Source organism: Urocitellus parryii, unplaced genomic scaffold (genome assembly GCF_045843805.1).
Source record: "Urocitellus parryii isolate mUroPar1 unplaced genomic scaffold, mUroPar1.hap1 Scaffold_152, whole genome shotgun sequence".
In the NCBI taxonomy this organism is placed as follows: domain Eukaryota; kingdom Metazoa; phylum Chordata; class Mammalia; order Rodentia; family Sciuridae; genus Urocitellus; species Urocitellus parryii.
In genome coordinates this window covers 374,174-393,448 of record NW_027552075.1, presented here as the reverse complement: position 1 = coordinate 393,448, position 19,275 = coordinate 374,174, and the positions used below count along the sequence as shown (strand labels likewise).

General features: G+C 46.0%; 1 protein-coding gene across 1 annotated transcript; it reads left to right on the top strand.

The window, feature by feature from the left end:
- Positions 1 to 9,806: 9,806 nt before the first annotated feature.
- LOC113182742 (ligand of ATE1) lies at positions 9,807 to 12,726 on the top strand. Its single transcript, XM_026388769.2, has 2 exons — positions 9,807 to 10,014; positions 12,230 to 12,726. The coding sequence occupies exons 1-2, from the start codon at positions 9,807 to 9,809 to the stop codon at positions 12,724 to 12,726; spliced, it is 705 nt and encodes a 234-aa protein (XP_026244554.1).
- Positions 12,727 to 19,275: the final 6,549 nt, after the last annotated feature.

The following is a 19,275-nucleotide window of genomic DNA, read 5'->3' as shown; positions in this document are numbered from 1 at the left end:
GACAGATAGATACTCTCTAAAAGTAGCCAGTTTCCTGTTACACTTCTTCAGGGTCAGATGTATTTTCTAGATGAATAAATAGAGGTTAAGATACAGTGTTTTGTTTGTTTTGAGTTGAGGTCTCACTGTGTTGCCCAGGCTGGTCTCAAACTCCTGGGCTCTAATTATCCTTCCACCTCTGCCTCCTCAGTAGCTGGGACTATGGGCGTGTGCTACTGTACCCAGCAGTAAAAGTGGTTTTTGTTTGTTTATTATACTGGGAAATGAACCCAGGGGTGCTTAATGTTTAACCACTAAGTTATAAACCCAGTCCTTTTATATATACATTTAGTTGTGGCATATATATATATAGCTGGACACAATACCTTTATTTTATTTTTTATTTCTTTATTTTTTTATTTTTTTGAGAGAGAGAGAGAGAAAGAGAGAGAGAGAGAGAGAGAGAGAGAGAGAGAGAGAGAGAGAATTTTTAATATTTATTTTTTTTTAGTTTTCGGCGGACACAACATCTTTGTTGGTATGTGGTGCTGAGGACCGAACCCAGGCCGCAGCATGCCAGGCGAGCGCGCCACCGCCAGAGCCACATCCCCAGCCCTTATTTCTTTATTTTTATGTGGTGCTGAGGATTGAACCCAGTGCACATTCTAGGCGAGCTTACTACCTCTCAGCCACAACCCCAGCCTATCTCCAGTCCTTTTTATTTTGAGACAGGGTCTCTCTAAATTGCTTAGAGCCTTGCTAAGTTGCTGAAGCTGGTCTTGAATTTACCAGCCACTGCCTCAGCCTCCCCATTTGCTGGGATTACAGGTGTGCATGCCCAGTTGTTTGCTTGTTTAATTTTTTTTAGATGTAGATAGACCTTTATTTTATTCATTTATTTATATGCAGTGCTGAGAATCAAACCCAGTGCCTCAAACATGCTAGGCAAGTGCTCTACCACTGAGCCACAACCCCAGCCCCCTGTTTGTTTATTTTTTAAGTAAAAGAAAAAAAATATCTTGTTTCTGTGCTAAATTATCGTTTTCAAAAAGATCAAATCATGGGCTGGGGCTGTAGCTCAGTGGTAGAGTGCTTGCCTCACAAGTGTGAGGCCCTGGGTTCGATCCTCAGCACCACATAAAAATAAATAAAAATGAAGATATTGTGTTCATCTACAACTATAAATATTTTTTTAAAAAAGATCAAATCATGACTAAGGTAAAATTTTACTCAACCCTTTATTGATGAAGAAACAAGATAAAACTGGTTCAAAGAATTTGAAGAACAGTATATATACACACTTCAAAAATGCTGAAATGAAGTTGCTAATAATAACTGTAAAGCTTGTAAATTTTTTTAATATCCTACAAGGCAATAAAATGTAATGTTTGTGGGCTGGGGCTGGGGTTCAGCAGTAGAGCACTTGCCTAGCACGGATGAGGCATAAAAAATAAATTAATTAAAAAAGGTTTTGTGTCCAACTACAACTAGAAAATAAATATTTTTAAAAAGGTAATGTGATCTTAAGATTACCTTTTCCATAAGGTATAATTCATTTGTATCTTTACCTGACAAAATCCATTTACATTGTTGTTTTTACAGCTTAACTGCTACCGATAGGAATTAGAAAATAGCCTAGTTATTAGACAATCAAAGGTCTACCTGCATGGAATCAGGTAATCCTTAACAGTCAGCAGGACAATGCTCGGCATTCCATGGAGAAGACACCTGGCATTCTCTTTCGTCCCATTTTCTTCTTTCTTTCTTTTTTTCTTTTTTACTTTTTTTTTATTTTGGTACTGGGGATTAAATCAAGGGTCACTTTACCACTGAACCTCACCCCCAGTCTTTTTAATATTTTATTTAGAGAAGGGTCTCACTAAGTTACTGAGGGACTCACAAAGTTACTGAGGCTGGCTTTGAACTTGCAATCCTCCTGCCTCAACTTCCCGAGCTGCTGGGATTACAGGTGTGCACCACTGCCCCCAGCTTTTCCATTTCTAAGTCTTGAACAATTGCTTCCAACACTGGCAGAATTAGAGGTGTTACCCTTGACCATGCCTGTGACTCTCTCAAGTGGTACATATGACCTCTCTAAGAATGTGCATTTTTTGTTCTTTTTTTGTAGATGGACACAATACCTTTATTTATTTATTTATTTATTTTTATGAGGTGCTGAGGATTGAACCCAGGGCCTCACACTCGTTAGGTGAGTGCTCTATCACTGAGCCACAACCCCAGCCCCTTTTGTTCACTTTTGAGGGAGTGTCACCCCTTCTAGCCCATACTTCATTTGGTCACTGAAAGGTCTTCCAGTCTTTCTTGGCTCTGGATCTGGTTCCTAGATCACCTTCGTTGGTCACTCCCACTCATCTTCAATACTGGCTGGGGCTTCAACACTCTGTAACTTTTTTTTTTTTTCATTTAGCATTATATTTCTGCTGGGGGTGTGGCTCTGGTAGAGTGCTTGCCTAGTATATGTGAAGCCCTAGGTTAATCCCCAACACTGGGGGGGAAAAAAAAACATATTTCCAAGATTCATTCATGTTGCAGGTATAGGTATAGTTCATTCTTACACTGGTGTGTGATAGTCCATGTGTGATTATGCCACTGAGTTGCTTCAAGTTTTTTACTGCTTTAAACATTGCTAATATGAACCTCTTGGCAGCTCCCGAAGACCACATGCAAGAATTTTGCTTGGATGCATCTCAAGGTCTGGAGTTCCCAGAGATTCTCCCATCCTTGGCACATAGACTTTGTCCTCAGATTAGCTCTTATCACTATTTCAAGATATCTGTCAGAGTCCCAGGCACCAGATACACAAACAGTGCAGAAGAGGAGCACTTTCCCAGCAGCCTCCAGTAGATGTCCTTCAAGCCTCACTTGCCAGGATAAGGTTGTAGGTTCCCTCTTACAAATGCCCTCAACCAGGTACCTGTGAGGCTAGGATTACCACAAGGGCTTAGAGGTCTCAGGACTCTCCCCTGAAGTCATGGGGCAGGGTATATTCACAGTGAAGCCACCAGAACTAGACCACAGCTCTGCAGGCAAGGCCTGGGGGTTGTCAAGGTTGGTGGCAACTGTAGGAACATCTGCTCCACTCCCAGCCCTGCCATTCACCTCCATATGCCAAAGGGTTTTTCCTCCCAACACCTTCAACTCTACATGAAGGCTTTTCTCTGGCTGTGGGAGGATGTTGGGCTATGCAGAGCCATCCAGAAGCACTGGAAACTCTCGATGTCCCCAAAAGGAAACTCTTTTGAGTGGCAGTGAATAATCACCATCTCTATCACCTCTCAGCTGGGATCTTTCTTCCTTTGTTTTTGTTTATTTTGGGGTGCTGGGGATTGAAACCTGGGGTACTTTATCACTGAGCTACATACATCCACAGCTCTTTTTATTTTTTTATTTTGAGACAGGATCTAAGTTGCTGAGGCTGGCTTCCAACTTGCAATTCTCCTGCCTGAGTCATTGGGATTACAGGTGTATGGCACCACACCCAATTGCACTCAATTTCTTGTCCTAGAGTTTGTTTTGGAGAGAACCTGAACCATCCATTTCTGTAGTCAATGGTGTCTGCCCAGGTATGTTTGAGCAAGATGGAGGTTACATTGGATGTTGGATGTTGGATATGTGGTTCCAGGCTAAAGACAGAAAATTAAAACTGATCAGCATGTAGGAAATGGTTGATGGGAGAAGTGTAGATCACACCGCCTTAGGAAAATATATAGGCCAGGCGCAACGGCACATGCCTATGATCCCAATGACTCAGAAGGCTGAGGCAGGAAGATCACAAGTTCAAAGCCAGGCTCAGCAATTTAGGAGGGCCTGACAACTTAGTGAAACCCCATCTCAAAACAAAAAATAAAAAATGGCTGGGAATGTGGCTCAGTGGTTAAGTGCCCCTGGGTAGAGCTTCATGAACTGAGTCCAGATCCGAAGAAGCCCAACATTCAATGGCTGAGAAGGGAAGATTAACCTGCAGAGACTGAGTGACCCAGGGGCCCACATGTGCTGCTATAGTTAGGGTCTTACGTGTCTCCCTGAGGTCCCCATGGTAAAGACTTGCTTCCCTAAGGGTCACTATAGGAAGGTAGTAAAAACTTTAAAGGGGGTGCCTATCGGGAGGTTTCTGGGATGTTGGAGGTGAGCCCTCAAAGGCAGTTGTGGGGCTCCAGTCTCCTCTTTCTCTCTCTTGTTCTTGGGCCATGAGGTCAGTGGTATTGCTCCACTAGGTGTTGAGAGCCACAACCAAGTCAAGATGGCGCCTGGCATTTTGCCAGAAGGAGTGGTTGAGAAATAATGCCAGTGATCCATTAAGATGATGATAATTAAGTTAAGCTGTGTATAATTATTAAGATAATGACTGATTGCTGTAACTGGATGATGCTAAATTGAAACAACCTGTGTATTCAGTTGTGTATATAAACCTCTGCTGTCCGGCAATAAGGCGGCTCCTGCTACTTCGGGTGCCCGCTACTTTTGAGCTCTCGCGCAGTTCCCGTTGAGTTCCCATTGGTTCTCGAGGGGTTCCTGTGGAGTTCTGGAGAGTTACTGTTGGGTTCTGGCAATAAAGTAAGTAGTTCCTGTTTGAACCTACAAGTGGCTCATGACCCCGGTTATTTGTGCCCAGCCAGACTGCGGCAACTAGGCACTTCCACCATCAAACAGGGCCTCACACGGGCCCCAAGCAATGGGCCCATCAATGAAGGACTAAAACCTTCAAAGGTATCAGCCAACAGTGGTTAAGCGCCCTGGGGTTCAATCCCTGGTACAAAAAGACAACAAACCAAAAACACCTATGAGCCCAAAGGAACCTTTTCTCTTTAAAAGTTAATTCATCTCAGTTCATCATGAGAATAATAGGAAGCTAACTAACTAGCACATGGTATCCCCCAAACCAGGCATATATACTATTTCAAAAAAGAAGGAGAGATCAGCAGTGTCCAGTGTTGCTGACAAGTCAAGGACAACAAGAACAGAGGTTGCCTCTTGGATTCAGTGACATGGAAGAATACCAGTAGGTGACCTTGGGATGTGTTTTGGTAAATCGATGGAGCTAGATCTCCAGTCGCAGTGGGTTGAAGAGGACAAGGAGGAGACGGAGACAGCAAATGGGAACCAGATGAAGAGACCAACAATTGAAATGCAGAAACATTTAAAACAGCCTTCCTTACAAAGCATTTTACGATTGATCATAAAACATATCCATTTGCTGGAGGTGACTTTTCTCTTTCATAGCCCACTGGCTAGCTCTACAGAACCTCAACGCAACCTTCAAGAAAATTGGAAGAGAAATGGCCAAGCTGTCTCCAGCCAGCCAAGCATTCAGGCAAGGAGGACCAGCCACTGAGAGGGAAGACAGGCGGGAGTGCAGCCAGCCCTTCCAAGCACCTGTCTGCGAGAGTGAGTACAGAAGGACATCTGAAAAGCAAGCCCCAGACATCTCAACTAGCAGCTAGTCAATTGCACAAAGGAGGTCTGTCATTTATATTTCACTTTGCTCCTAAGGACAAAAGCAGACAGGCAAGAGGCAGATAGTGAACACTTACGGAAGCACAACTGTGTTGGACACATTAAGGAGCTTGACAATGGGTGGAAGGACTGAGGACACACACATAAACTAATAGAAAGGCCCTGTGGAGTACAGACCAGCCACACATGCAGTCTGTGGATCAATATTAATGACAGTCATTTACTGAATACTAACAGTGTCAAAATTTATAGATTTAATGCAGTCTTCATCAAAATCTCAACAGGCTATTTTGAAATAGGTAAGAAGATTTGAAAATGTATATTGAAGAGCAAAGGTTCCGGCACAGCCAAAATAATATTTGAAAAGAACTCAATTGGGAAACAGACTGTATGACATCAAGACTTACTATTAAGGCAAATAAGCACAACAAGGTGGTATCGTGGAAGGACAGACAAATAGAAAACTGGAAAGGACGTGGTGGTGCATCCTGTAATCCCAGCAACTGGGGAGCCTGAGGCAGGAGGATCTCAAGTTCAAAGCTAGCCTCAGCAACTCAATGAGGCCCTAAGCAACTCAGTGAGACCCTAGCTCAAAAAAATAAATAAATAAATAAAAATAAAAATAAAAAAGACTGAGGATGTAGCTCAGTGGTAAAGAGCCCTGGATTCTGGAGCTGGGGTTGTGACTCAGTGGTAGAGCACTCGCCTAGCACATGTGAGGTCCTGGGTTCGATCCTCAGTACCACATTAAAAATAAATAAATAAATAAAATAAAGGTATCGTGTCCAACCACAATTAAAAATATATATATATTGGGGGGAGCGGAGGGGGGATAGTGGGGGATAGTAGAGGATAGGAAGGGTAGCAGAATACAACATACACTAGTATGGCAGTATGTAAAACGTGGATGTGTAACCCATGTGATTCTGCAATCTGTATACGGGGTAAAAATGGGAGTTCATAATCCACTTGAATCAAATGTATGAAATATGATATGTCAAGAGCTTTGTAATGTTTTGAACAACTAATAATAATAATTAAAAAAATCTCAAAAAGATAAAAATATATTTTTTAAATTTTAATTTATTTTTTTTAGTTGTTGATAGAAATTTATTGTTATTTTAAAAAAATATTTTAAGTGGGCTGGGGTTGTGGCTCAGTGGTAGAGCACTGGCCTAGCATGTGTGAGGCCCTGGGTTCAATCCTTAGCACCACATAAAAATAAATAAATAAAAAGAAAGGTATTGTGTCCGACTACAACTAAAAAATAAATATTTAAAAAATTATTTTTAAAAAGGAGCCCTGGGTTCAATCCCCAGTATGTATGTGTGTGTGTGTGTGTGTGTGTGTGTGTGTGTATATATATATATATATATATATATATATATATAGTCCATACATATATAGTTAACTGATTTTCTACACGAGTGCTGAATCAAGTCAAGGGGTGCTGGATGTCTTCTCAATGGAAATTCCTGGAACAACTGGGTATTCATTTGGGGAAAAATGAATGTTGGTCCCTACTTGACTTTATTCACAAAATTAATTTGAGATAGGTCACAGACCTAACGTTAAAATTCACAAATCATAAAACTTCTAGAAGAAAACAAAATACACCATCTTTGCAATTTAGGGGTCAGCAAAGATTTCTTGGGCAAGATACAAAAAAGAAAATATGAATAAAATTGTTTCATCAGAATTTTAAATGTCATCATTTAAAACCATTAAGAAAATAAATAACATGGGGCTAGAGTTGTAGCTCAGTGGTAGAGTGCTGTCTAGCATGTACGTGTGAGGCACTGGGTTCAAACCTCAGCACCGCATAAAAAATAAATAAATAAAACAAAAGTATTGTGTCCTCTACAGCTAAACAAATATTAAACACATAAAATAAAATAAATAACTGGGTACGATGGCACACTTAGCAAGATCCAGTCACAAAATAAAAAATAAAAAGGGTGTGATGGCACATGCCTAAAATCCCAGCAACTCAAGATGATTGCACGTTCGAAGCCAGCCTCTGCAACCTAGGGAGACCCTAAACAACTTAACAAGATCCTGCTTCAAAATAAAAAAAGAGCTGGGAATGTGGCTCAGTGGTTAAGTGTTGCTGGGTTCAATCCCCAGTAACAACAATAAAAGGGCTGGGGATGTACCTCAATAGTAAAGTGGCCCAGCGGTAGAGGGCTTGCTTCCCATGTGCAAGGCCCTGGGTTCCACCCCCCCACACCCTTCACCCCCCCACACCCCCACACCCCTCACCCCCACCCCCTACCACAAAAACAAAACAAAATTGCTCAATATCATTCGTCATCAGGGAATGGAACTTAAAACCACAGGGAGGCACAGGGACACAGATTAGTGGCATAGTGTTCACCTAGCATGATCAAGGCTCTGGATTTGATTTCTAGCTCGGCAAGAAGACACAAAATAAAACAAAAACCAAGCAAAACAAGACAAAAAAAAAAAAAACCCCACAGAGAAACACAACTTCTTATATGTTAGAATGGCAAAAGTCTAAGATTGATATTATGTATTGTCCCTGTTATCTATTGTTGCAAAACTCTATCACTCCGAAACTTAGTAACTTAAACAATTAACAATCACTACTTTGTCTCACTGTTTTCTTGAGTCAGGAATTAGGAAAGAATGGTTGGGTGGGGTCTGGCCTGGGGGGGCGTGTCTTTCCTGCAGAACAGATCCCCCTTGAGGGGTTGAACCCAGGGATTCCTCCCACTGAGCTACACCCCCAACTCTTTTTATTTTTTATTTATTTTATATTATTTATTTATTTATTTTGGTAGGGGGATTAAACCCAGAGGTGGTCGACCCCTGAGCCACATCCCCAGCTCTTTATAGATTTTATTTTGAGACAGGGTTTCACTAAGTTGTCCAGGCTGGCCTCGAACTGGTGACCCACCTGCCTCAGCGTCTCAGATTGCTGGTATTACAGGTGCGTGCCCAGTTCTGCTATTCAGTGTGGAAAAGTAAGGGCTGGAGTAACAGGGGCACCTCTCTCTTCACATACTGTCAGGTCTCTTCATGTGTATAGTTGAGGCTTCCTGGAATCATGCCAGCCTCAGGGCCCTCGGGGATCTTACTGGGAGACTCAAGTCATAGGCTAACAAGGTGGATGGATGCTGTACCACCTTTTGCAACCAAGCCTAAAAAGTCCTACACACAATGCCACTCCTCCTGTGTTCTTTGGGTTACAAGTTAGTCAACAAACTTGCCCAAATTAAAAGGGGGCGGTGTGGGAGGGTAGATGTAGGCTCTGCCTCTTGTGGGAACGGCCAAAGTCTAGCTGAGCTTGTGGAATGAGAAATATTATCGCAGCTGTGCTTGGATGATTCAATCTGTGGTGGGTTCACCTGAAAAGAAAAGCAGGCGGCAGATCATCCCGGCCCTGTGAGCCACAGCAACCCAACAGTATTGACAAGAACTGTGATGAGGGGCTGGGGCTGGGCTCAGCGGTACAGCGCTGCCTAGCACCTGTGAGGTGCTGGGTTTGATCCTCACCATCACATGAAAATAAATAAACAGAATAAAGATAGGCTGCCCAGGCTGGCCCCAAATTCCTGGGCTCAACCTCCTGAGAGGCTGGGACTAGAGGCACATGCCACCCCCAAAAAAAAGATCTTGAGGGGAGGGCTTGAAAGATGAGAGCCAGTTCCAAGTGACAGCCTTGGCGGTCAGCCTAGCCTAGGTGAGGGCAAAAGCGCCCGAGTGGGAGACAGGAAAGCTCCAAGGGCTGGCCTATCCAGCTGCTTTCTTCACTGAGAAGGGAAACAGTGAAGTTTGACTTGGACATATTGGCTTCCACAGATCAGGGCGAAACAAGACTGGAACCCGCACAATAAAAATTTAGGTAAGAATAAATAGTATTTAGAAGGCATAGGAATGGGCCCGGGTACAGGGGCGCATGCCTGTAATCCCGGGAGACTGAGGCAAGAGGCTGGAAAGTTCGAGGCCAGCCTCAACAATTTAGCGAAGTCTTGTCTCAAAATAAGAAATAAAAGGGGCTGGGGATGTGGCTCGGTGGTAAAGTGCCCCTGGGTTCAGACCCCAGCACCAAAGGGAGAAAACACGGCATAGAGTGGAGAGGTAAGTCAGCCCAAGGATTTAGAACCTCTCCCACCCTTTTTCCTCGGTCCTAGGTCTTCAACATCTTGAAACACGCATGCGCACACGATGTCCTGGGGGCTGCACCCCGCGGCGGCTTTCCGAATGCGCACGCGCAGCGAGGTCGGCCGGTCGCCGTGGGAGACGCGTGGCCCCCGCCCGGCAGTCGGCGCCCGAATCGTCCCGCCCGGCAGCCCAGCCGCGGGTCCCAGTGGCGAACCCGCGGGCTAATGAGCCGCCGCGGTGGGGTCGGGGCGGCGGGGTTCAGCGAGGAGTGCGAGGACGATGAGGAAGAGGAGGCGCCGGAGGGCGGCGCGGCCGGCTCTCCGGGGTCCAAGCTACCTCCCATCGCGGGCAGCACCTCAGAACCGGCCAAACGGAAGGTGAAGAAGAAAAAGAAGAAGAAGAAGAAGACCAAGGGGTCGGGCAAGGGGGACGGTAAGAGGAGAGCTAGCGTGGCCACCTCCGCTACCCCCTGAGATTCCTCTCGCTGGACACCCACCTCCTCCCAGAGGTGCCCTTCCACCCAGAGAGAGCTGGGAACAAGACAGAGACGCTCCAATCCAGAGCCCCCTGGTCTCCACATGCTACTTAGGTTGGCGCAGTGATGTCCCGCCCTACGCCTTAAGACCACCGTGTTCACAGAGATTGTCCTTCCAAGAGACCCCTTCAAGGCCACAGAAGTTCCACCAACTTTGCAGAGACCCCCACATGGATGCACCGAGAGTTCCCAATATGCAATAATTCCTCAACTCCTCGCCCACCAGCCCCACAGATACCCTCTCAACTTCCCAGTCCCTCAGCCCAACTTCTTTCCCTAATACTCACACCTCCCTGCAGAAATCTCAAGCCCTCTACAGAGACCACTCACAGAGAGACTTCTCTTGACCTGAAGACACTGACAGACAATCACATACAGAAACACAGACTCCTGCCTTCCCCCCCAAGAGGTGGTCCTCACGTCCTCACGCATCAAGGGGCACCTGCCTCTGGATGCTGTGTGGACACCCACACCCAGGTAAATGCTTAGGAAGAATCCTCCCTGGGTGGACCCCACCTCCATCCACCAAGGGGCAGCCCCACTGCATACCTGTCACTGCCCCATCCTCTTATCCCTTCCCAACACATCCTCATGTCGGTGACACCATCCGATGACACTAAAGCACAGCTACCCTGTCATGCACATAATTCACAGGCAGCACACACACAGATACTGTTAGACACTCACATGCATAGACACCCTTGCGGGCTTCCCAGCATACCCACGCAGGTACCCCAGCCTCAATGACAACTGCAGAGTCCCCACACCACACTAAGCTCTTCTCATAGGATCCCCAGATTTCTTCTCCACAAAGGCCCTGAATGCCCACTTCAAGGAGAGGGTGCGGCAATGATGTAGAATGCATCCGTCCATGAGCACAGTGATTCCATTGTCACCTGTGTGGTCCAGCTCAGTGGATTTGACCGTCAGGGAAATGGCCCTGACCTCCAGTGAGACTGGCTCCTGGCTCAAGTTTCTGGTATCTGGCTGTCTGTGTGCAGGAGGCAGAGGAATGGCAGGCAGCCCTGTTCGGCCTTGTAGTCTGGGGAAGGAAGCAAGGACAAGGGTATAATGGCTTCTTCAGGTGGAATTGTAATAAAAAGACAGGGGGGAAAAAAAAACAATTCTGGAGTATAAGGCAAAGATCCTGTGTGTATCCACAAAGCAAAATCAGGAAGTGTATTGTCTTTTTGGTGTATAACTTTTCACTGTTCAAATTATGGTGGTATGTACCTCATACTGTCAGCAGGGGACACCAGATAGTTTTGGGGGTGTAGAAGATAAAGAAATATCAAGACATGAATTTTCCCCTTATTTTCTTTGCTCTCTCCCCTCCCTTTTGGCTGAGGGAGGTATTTCTGTCTCCTAAAAACTAGAAGGATGAACTGATAAAAGAATCATAACTTGTAGTACTTTATAGGAATGTCATATAATTCTGAAAAGCTACTTAAAAAAAAAAAGGAACAAAGAAAGAAATAGTACAAGCCACACAGCAGAAGTATTTCCGGGTTTGGCATGAAGCCGACTGCATCAGTCAAATTTAGGAAGCTTTTTTGCTTGTCTCCATTTCTTCCATCATCAAGTGTCTAGACTGGCAGTCGAATTACAGACACAGACTGGAAAGTACCTTGGTAAACCTGGGGCAAGGTTCAGTGGGGGGGCAGCAGGGCAGCCAGAGCCAGGTCCTACCTTTGAATCCGACTCTGCCATTTGCTGTGTGACATTGGCAGTTAATGAAGCTCTTGGGTCCTCAGTTTCCTGACCTGGAGAACAGGACTGATAGCTTCTATCTGGAGGTCCTGCTTTCCAGTAGGTGCTCAAACAATGGTTCCCGGGGCTGGGGTGTAGCTTGTTGGCAGGGTGTGTGGTTGGTACACACAAGGCCCTGGTTCCTTCCCCAATACCACAAAATAAGTAAGTAAGTAAATAAATAAAGGCTCCTCTTGCCCCCAGATGATTTAACCCAAAGCATAAGAGACTGGTGGGCTTGGCAATCTGAGCCCTGGGTGAAGAGTGGTCCCCACGCCCCTTCCATCTTTGGTGATTCAGGCATCCTCCCAGGCAGGCTCAGGGCAGACATGGCTGCAAACACTAACCTCTTCATCTGCTCAGCAGATAAACATCAGAGTCGAGGCCTGAAGAGTCAGCCACTTTCTTCATCCTTCCATGACATCTTAAATCCCAGCAAAGACCATGGTGCCAAGTCAGAGCCCAAACCGGACAAAGAGGCAAACAAGCACAGCCCTTCCTACTCCTGCACCGTGGTGAGCCTGCCCCCCTTTGCCGAAGTGGAAGAGAACCTTTCCAACCAAATCAACGAGAGCCTGCGTTGGGATGGGATTCTCGCTGACCCAGAGGCAGAAAAAGAAAGGATTCGCGTATATAAAGTGAACCGGAGGAAGCGGTACCGGATTTTGGCTCTCAAGAGCTTCCACGAGGATGCCTCTGCTGAGGACAGCCCTGAGAACTTACCCTACCTCTCAGACAAGGACTGCAGGGCCAGCAGCAGGCCACCAGCGGCGAAAACCGACTGCTCTCATCACTTCTTAGAAGGAAATCTCTCTGCGAAGCTCCTACCCTCTGATGTAGGCACTGCTGTGCCAGAGTGAAGTCTACCCACAACACTGAGGAGTGTCTCCTTACCACAAATTTATGTTTTTTAAAAAGAACCATAATAAAAGGAAATCAGACCGGTATGGGAATGCAGTAAAAGTAGGGAGTACGGAGAAGACCAGCCTCTCCTTCACCCCGAGGCTCCGAAGTGCCTGGGAAAGTTACATTCCTGAAGAACCCAGGCAACTCAGCAGACTCGGTGCTCTCCAGAATTGCCTTTTTCTTAAACTGGCATCTCTCTTTGTTGTGTAATTTCTCATCACAGTTAGCTGTCTATAATCTGCCCCCAAAAGGAAAAGAACTGTGGATTATGTAAATTCTCAGTCTCAAACTAAGTTCATGGATAAAACTCATATAGTGCATGCATCTGTCGACCCAAGAAAATGCCCTGAATATCCTGGAGACTTTGAATTAAACACACTACTTAAACTTACATGACCTTCAGAATCAGTGGATTCTAGAACTTCGTCCTTGGGAGGTTACAGTGGGAGGTCTCCAGAGGAATATTGCTGCTTTTATAAATATAGTCCTTCCCTAATCCCCCCCAATAACATTTTTGGGAGTCCTGGGAATTAAACCCCCCAAATAACATTTTAAGCAAAGTTCTGGAGCATTAAATATACCTTACTGCAGGTATGGTGATGCACATCTGTAATCCCAGCGGCTCAGGAGGGCAGGAGGATCACAAGGTTGGAGGCCAGCCTCAGCAATTTAGCAAGACCCTCTCTCAAAATAAAAATAAAAATGATGGGGATGTAGCCCAGTAGTAGAGCACCCTGGGTTCAATTTCCAGTACCAAAAAAAAAAAAAAAAAAAAAACAACCCTCACAATGCTGCTTATATTCCTCCCTTTCACAAATATTTATTGAGTGAGGGCTATGTGCATCCTTCCAGAAGCAGGCCCTAATTCAAATGCAAGGAGATTATTTGGGAGACTTCCCAAATAATTGGTGTGTGGAAGAGAAGAATGGTGGAGAAGGGAGGCAGCCAGTCCAGGGATCAGCATTAATCTACCTTTCACCCTCAGCACCTGGAGCTTAGTCCCATGGGGAGGCACTGGGAACCCATTCAAAACCCAGATCTCAGAAGTATCGCATTTGAGCGTGGGAGCTCGGGTATTATTCTCCCTGAAGGCACTGGCTGAGGGCTGGTCCTGGACAAGGGGTGCCAATTCCCTGGCATTTCTAGCCTGCCGCACTGTGTGCGCCTGGAAGCCTGCCTAAGTTATGGGGAGAGGTTGCTTTCAGGCACAAGAGGCAAATGGATGGGTCCAAAGGTTAGGGGTGATCTCTGGGTTGGCATTAGCTCCCTGCATGGGGCAGAGTGGAGGTCTAAGAAAAGGTTCTGCCTTCCAAAGGGTTCGAATGTTCTGGGATAGTTGAGCATACAGTGTACACGAGCCAGGCTGAAACCAATGCTAAGCCCCACAGGGCGCTTATTTGAAAGCTGAGCGAAGCTCCCGTCTTGGTCCCGCTGGCCTTTGGCTCCCAGCAGCCCTCTTCTCAGGGCTAAGTCCAGTTACAGAGTTTCCATGTTTTTGTCATTTGGCAAAATATTCTGAAGGAACTTTTAGAAGAGTCCTCTCCTGCCCTGGAAAATGGTGAGCAGCCAGGCCTGGCAGGGACCCTGAAGCAGACAGGAATGGTCTTCCCTGTGCTGAGACCGGGCCTGTCCTCTCCACTGTCCATGGAGAGTAGGGGAACAGGAAGTGAGCGTATGCCCAGCCACATGACCCTGCTGAAGTCCCAGGTATCCAGGTAAAGGTGGCCAGCGGGGAGCAGCTAGGCTGTCATCTCATGTGCCCTCCAGATCCACCTCCGGGTGGTGGCTGGGGATGTGCTGCATGGTGGAGTTGGAGGGCCCGACAGACCCTGAAGAGGGCCCAGGCAGCTTGGCAAAATCTTCCAAGGGTGGTGAGGGGCGGGAGAGGTGGCCTGTGGTGGTCTTCCTGCCACGAGATAGGGCATCATTCTGGGATAGTGGCTAAGGTTATAAGCTCTTTTTTTTTTTTTTTTTTTGGAGTGGGGGAGTCAGAATGTTAGGTCGTGATTTTCTGTTGTTGCTGTAACAAATGACCACAGACTCAGTGGCTTAAAAGAACATGAAGCAGTTCTACAGTTCTGGGGGTCAGAAGCCCACACTAGATTTCAACGGGCCAGAGCCAAGGTCTTGGCACTACTGCAGCCTGTTGGGGACTCCATAGGATACTTCATTCCCTTGCATTTTTTTAGCTTGTAGAGCCGCATATCTTGCATTCCTTGGCTTGCAGCCTCTTCCTTCATCTTCAAAGTCAGCAGTGCAGCAGCTTTAGTCTCCCTGTTTCTATTACCACACCACCTCCTATCTCTCCTGCAGTCAAGTCTCTGCCTTATAAGACAATAATGGCTGCGCTTATGGACCCATCAGGAGAGCCCAGGATGATCTGCCCATCTGAATTATGGTGCAGCAAAGCCCCTTTTTCCATACAAGTTAATTGTTCCAATGAAATTATGTCATTTGCAGGAAAATGGATGGAACTTGGGGGCATTATGTTAAGTGAAATCAGACAAACTCAGAAGGTCGTGTGTTTTCTCTCAGATGTGGAAGCACGGAGACTCACTAGTGTGACTCCGCAGACCCATCTTGGGGGTACTGGAGAACCAAGTTAGTGACTTTGGCCAGATCTCCCTGGTCTTCTCCCTGACTGCCTCCTGCTTTCCCCCAGCTCATAAACACCAAATCCCCTCTCTCCTTTTGCCATTGGATTCAGAGGTCTCAGTCCCTAGAACACTGACTCCATTGCTCTGTGCCTGAGTTGAAGCCAGACATCATGGTGGAGAGATAGGGAGGAAGGAAGCAGCTCAGGACCCGGCAACAGGAAGCACAGAGCTAAGATGATGAGCTTTGATGTCAGATCAGGCTTCCTCTCTTCTCCACCATGTGCTTTGACACCTCAGGCAAATTGCTTAACTTCTCTGAGCCTTGGTTTCCCTTCATGTTATGAGAACCAAATGCTGTCATTATATGCAGCACTTAGCATGGCCCCTGGCACCCTGAAGGCACTCCATCTAGCCCAAGAATTTTGACCAATGACGTTTCAGGCTGACCCAGCTACACAGCCACTGGAGAGGCTGGACTGGGGCTGGTGAAGACCACACCTCACTGAAGGGTGAGTTTCACAAAGAAATGTGACTTCAGTGGATGACGAACATACCATTCTAACAGGCCACACGACAAATTACAGGGGTCTGGAATAGAGAGGATGTAGGAGGAATGAAGCAAAAAGCTAGTGTTTCAGGCAGGGGCCTTTGGAACCCCACAAGACAGTGCCCACTTGGAGCCTGGCACCAAATGGGAGCCTGTGTTTAAGACAAAGATGGAGAAGCGGGAAGGGCTTAGTGCTCCAGGGACCACAGAAGCGGCTCCAACTCCAAATGCCTTGGATTAGAAATTGTTAGTATTTTCCTCACACCCAGGCTGTATCCAAGGGCTCTTTCAGTAGCAAAGAACAGAAAACACAATGAGAACTCGCTTAGAAAGGGGAGTGATTTACTTATAAGGCTATCAGTCCAGCCAGGCACGGCGGCCATACCTGTAATCCTGGCTACTTGGAAGGCTGAGGCAGGAGGGTTAAGTTCAAGGGCCCGGGATGTGGCTTGGTGGCAGAGTGCCCTGGCTTCAACCTCTGCTACTGCAAAACAAAAAACTAATGGCCCAGCACTGTCTGTGGCTTCAGGCATTAGCTAGATCCAGGTTACACTGTCAAATCAGAGTCTCTCTCCACATCTCTCCACCTCTGTGGCCTCTCTATTAGCTTCACTTTCAGGTGAGTTCTTACCACAGGATGTCGAAGGTGGCCACATCCTTATAATCCTACAAAGAAAAGATTTACTCCTGTGTCCCTACCCAGTGTCCATATCAACCCCAGAGAAGGTCTCTGGCCTGGTGAGGATTGCGTGCTCATCAGTGGGCTAATCACAACAGCCAGGGAAATGGAGACTGTGATGGCTGACAGACAGACAGACCTCCAGTGTGATGGGGAAGTCCGAGGTCCACGCCCATTGGCTGCATGAGCTGAACAGATTGTCGTAGAATCTAAGCAGAACCTATGCAGCGTGACTCCGTAGAGGCCAAGTAGACAGAGACTGGTTGCCCTCCAGATGAATGACTTTTTTTTTTTTTTTTTGGCAGCACTGGGGATTGAACCCAGAGGCACTTTACCACTGAGCAATACTCCCAGCCTTTTTTAAAAAATGTTTTATTTTGAACCAAGTTCTCACTAAGTTGCTTAGGGCCTCGTTAAATTGCTGAGGCTGACTTCCAGCTTGTGATCCTCCTGCTTCAGCCTCCCACATGGCTGAAATCATAGGTGTGCACCATCACACCTTCCCTAAAACTGATTCATTTTTCTTTTTTAAAAAAATATTTATTTTTTAGTTGTAGGTGGACACAATACCTTTATTTATTTATTTTTATATAGTGCTGAGGATCGAACCCAGGGCCTCTCATGTGCTAGGCAAGTGCTCTACTGCTGAGCCACAACCCCTGCCTCTGATTCATTTTTCTAAAGGCCTGATCAAAGGTCATAGGAGTGGCCTGTATGACAGGAGTTAAGTGATCTGGATTGACTGCATGCTTATCTCCGGAACCACTGACCCTTGGCCAATGCCAGGAAATCTACTAACCGAAAACAAATGTCTAAACCTCAGGTCCATGAGTCGCTTGGGAGCAGAAGGCCCTGGTTAGTAATAATAATTGGGTTGATGGTTTGTACTGAATTTGGTGAAGCCTGGAGCTGGGCTTGAGCCCTTAAGACATCCCAGCACAGCCAGGATGTGCACCCTCTCACTATGAGACCCCCAGTGCGAGCAGAGGCACTTCACTTGCACATCAGCAGGGGTTGGAGACCTGGGAACAAGCAGTCTTGTGTGAGCCTCAAGAGCCAGCACCACTGCAGGACAGATTGCCGGCTGAGACCCCCAGTGATCTCTGCTTGGCTATTCACACCCTTCTCTTTAATGTGGGCTGAACCTATTGACTCTAATGAAGAAAACACGGTAAAAATGATGGGATGCTCTTTGCAAGAGGAGGTTATAAAAAAATACCGTGTTTGGGGGGTGGGGAGGGAATGAATGAGTGTTTGAGGGAGCTGTGAAACTATTCTGTAGGCTACTACAACGGTGGACACATGTCATCTTGCATTTATCCAAAACCATAGAACATACACCAAGAGTTAACCCCAAGGCAAACTGTGCACTTACTCCCGCCTCAGCCTTTGAGGAGCTGGGATTACAAACATGCAACACCACACCCAGTTTAATAAAGTGGTTTTAAGTCACTAAATTTGGGGATCATTTTTTCTTTTCTTTCTTTCTTTTTACACAGCTAAAATATCCAGTTGAAACAGTTGGCCTCTTCCCTCACCACCAGCCATGCTCTCAGCAAGCTGCCTCAACCCTCATCTGAGGGCTGGAAAATCCAGACCCCAAGCTTGTCATAGGAAGTCACATTTTGCCAGGCACAGTGGTGCACACCTGTAATTTCAGCAACTTGAGAGGTTGAGGCAGGAGGATCACAAGTATGAAGCCAGTCTCAATAATTTATTGAGATCCTGTCTCAAAATTAAAAAATTAAAAGTGCTGGGGATGAAGTCCCCCTGGGCTCAATCTCCAGTACCAAATTAAAAAAAAAAAAAAAAGAAGCCATATTTTAAACAAGCACCACAGACACCCACTCCTGGTGTTTGGAGGACCTTAAAATTTATTTCTAGAAGAGACGCTGTGTCCTATAGGGCTGAGATCACTGTGGGGCCAGTTCAGAGCTGGATTGGACTGAATGGGCCTCTTCAGCTTCCTTATTCCCTTCCCAGTAAAGCTGGGGAGGAGAAAAAGCCTCATGGCTTCTCCTCACTGTGCACATCCCAGGAGCTACACCTACCTATTTGTACTGGGTTTTCCTGGTGTGTGTTTTGTATCTCATCTCCCAATTTTAAGTGTAATATTTTTATGGAATTTTATTGTTTATAAGTTCTTTCACCTCTTGCACATGGAGTCTTGTTAAGGAATTCAGATCCTTAGGTTGACACGGTGAAGATTTGGGCCGACTTTTTCTGGAGTGGGTGCAGGGTCTCTGTTCTAGTGCCTAAGTCTTTGGTCCACTTTGAGCTGAGTTTCGTGCAGGGTGAGAGACATGGGTTTAATTTCAGCTTGTTACGTGTGGACTTCCAGTTTTCCTAGCACCATTTGTTGAATAGGCTTCTTCTATTCTATACTGTTGGTCTATGTTTATAGCAGCTCAACTCACACCAACCTAGGTGTCCTTAGCAGATGGATGGATAAAGAAATTGTGGTATATATACACAATGGAATTTTATTCAACCTTAAAGAAGAATGAAATTATGGCATTTGCTGGTAAATGAATGAAGCTAGAGAATATCATACATGATTTCACTTCATCCACATAATAATCATCCAGGTACAAGGATGTTAGATTCCCAGTTGCACACAAGGAAATCAGCACAGAGTGGGAAAGGGACTTGTTCAAGGTCACACAGGGACTAAGAGGAG

Bases quoted from the DNA above. Each gene is read 5' to 3' on its own strand.
- LOC113182742 (XM_026388769.2), top strand. From the start codon at position 9,807: ATGAGCCGCCGCGGTGGGGTCGGGGCGGCGGGGTTCAGCGAGGAGTGC. The intron at 10,015-12,229 runs GTAAGAGGAGAG...TCATCTGCTCAG, and splicing joins GGGGTCGGGCAAGGGGGACG to CAGATAAACATCAGAGTCGA.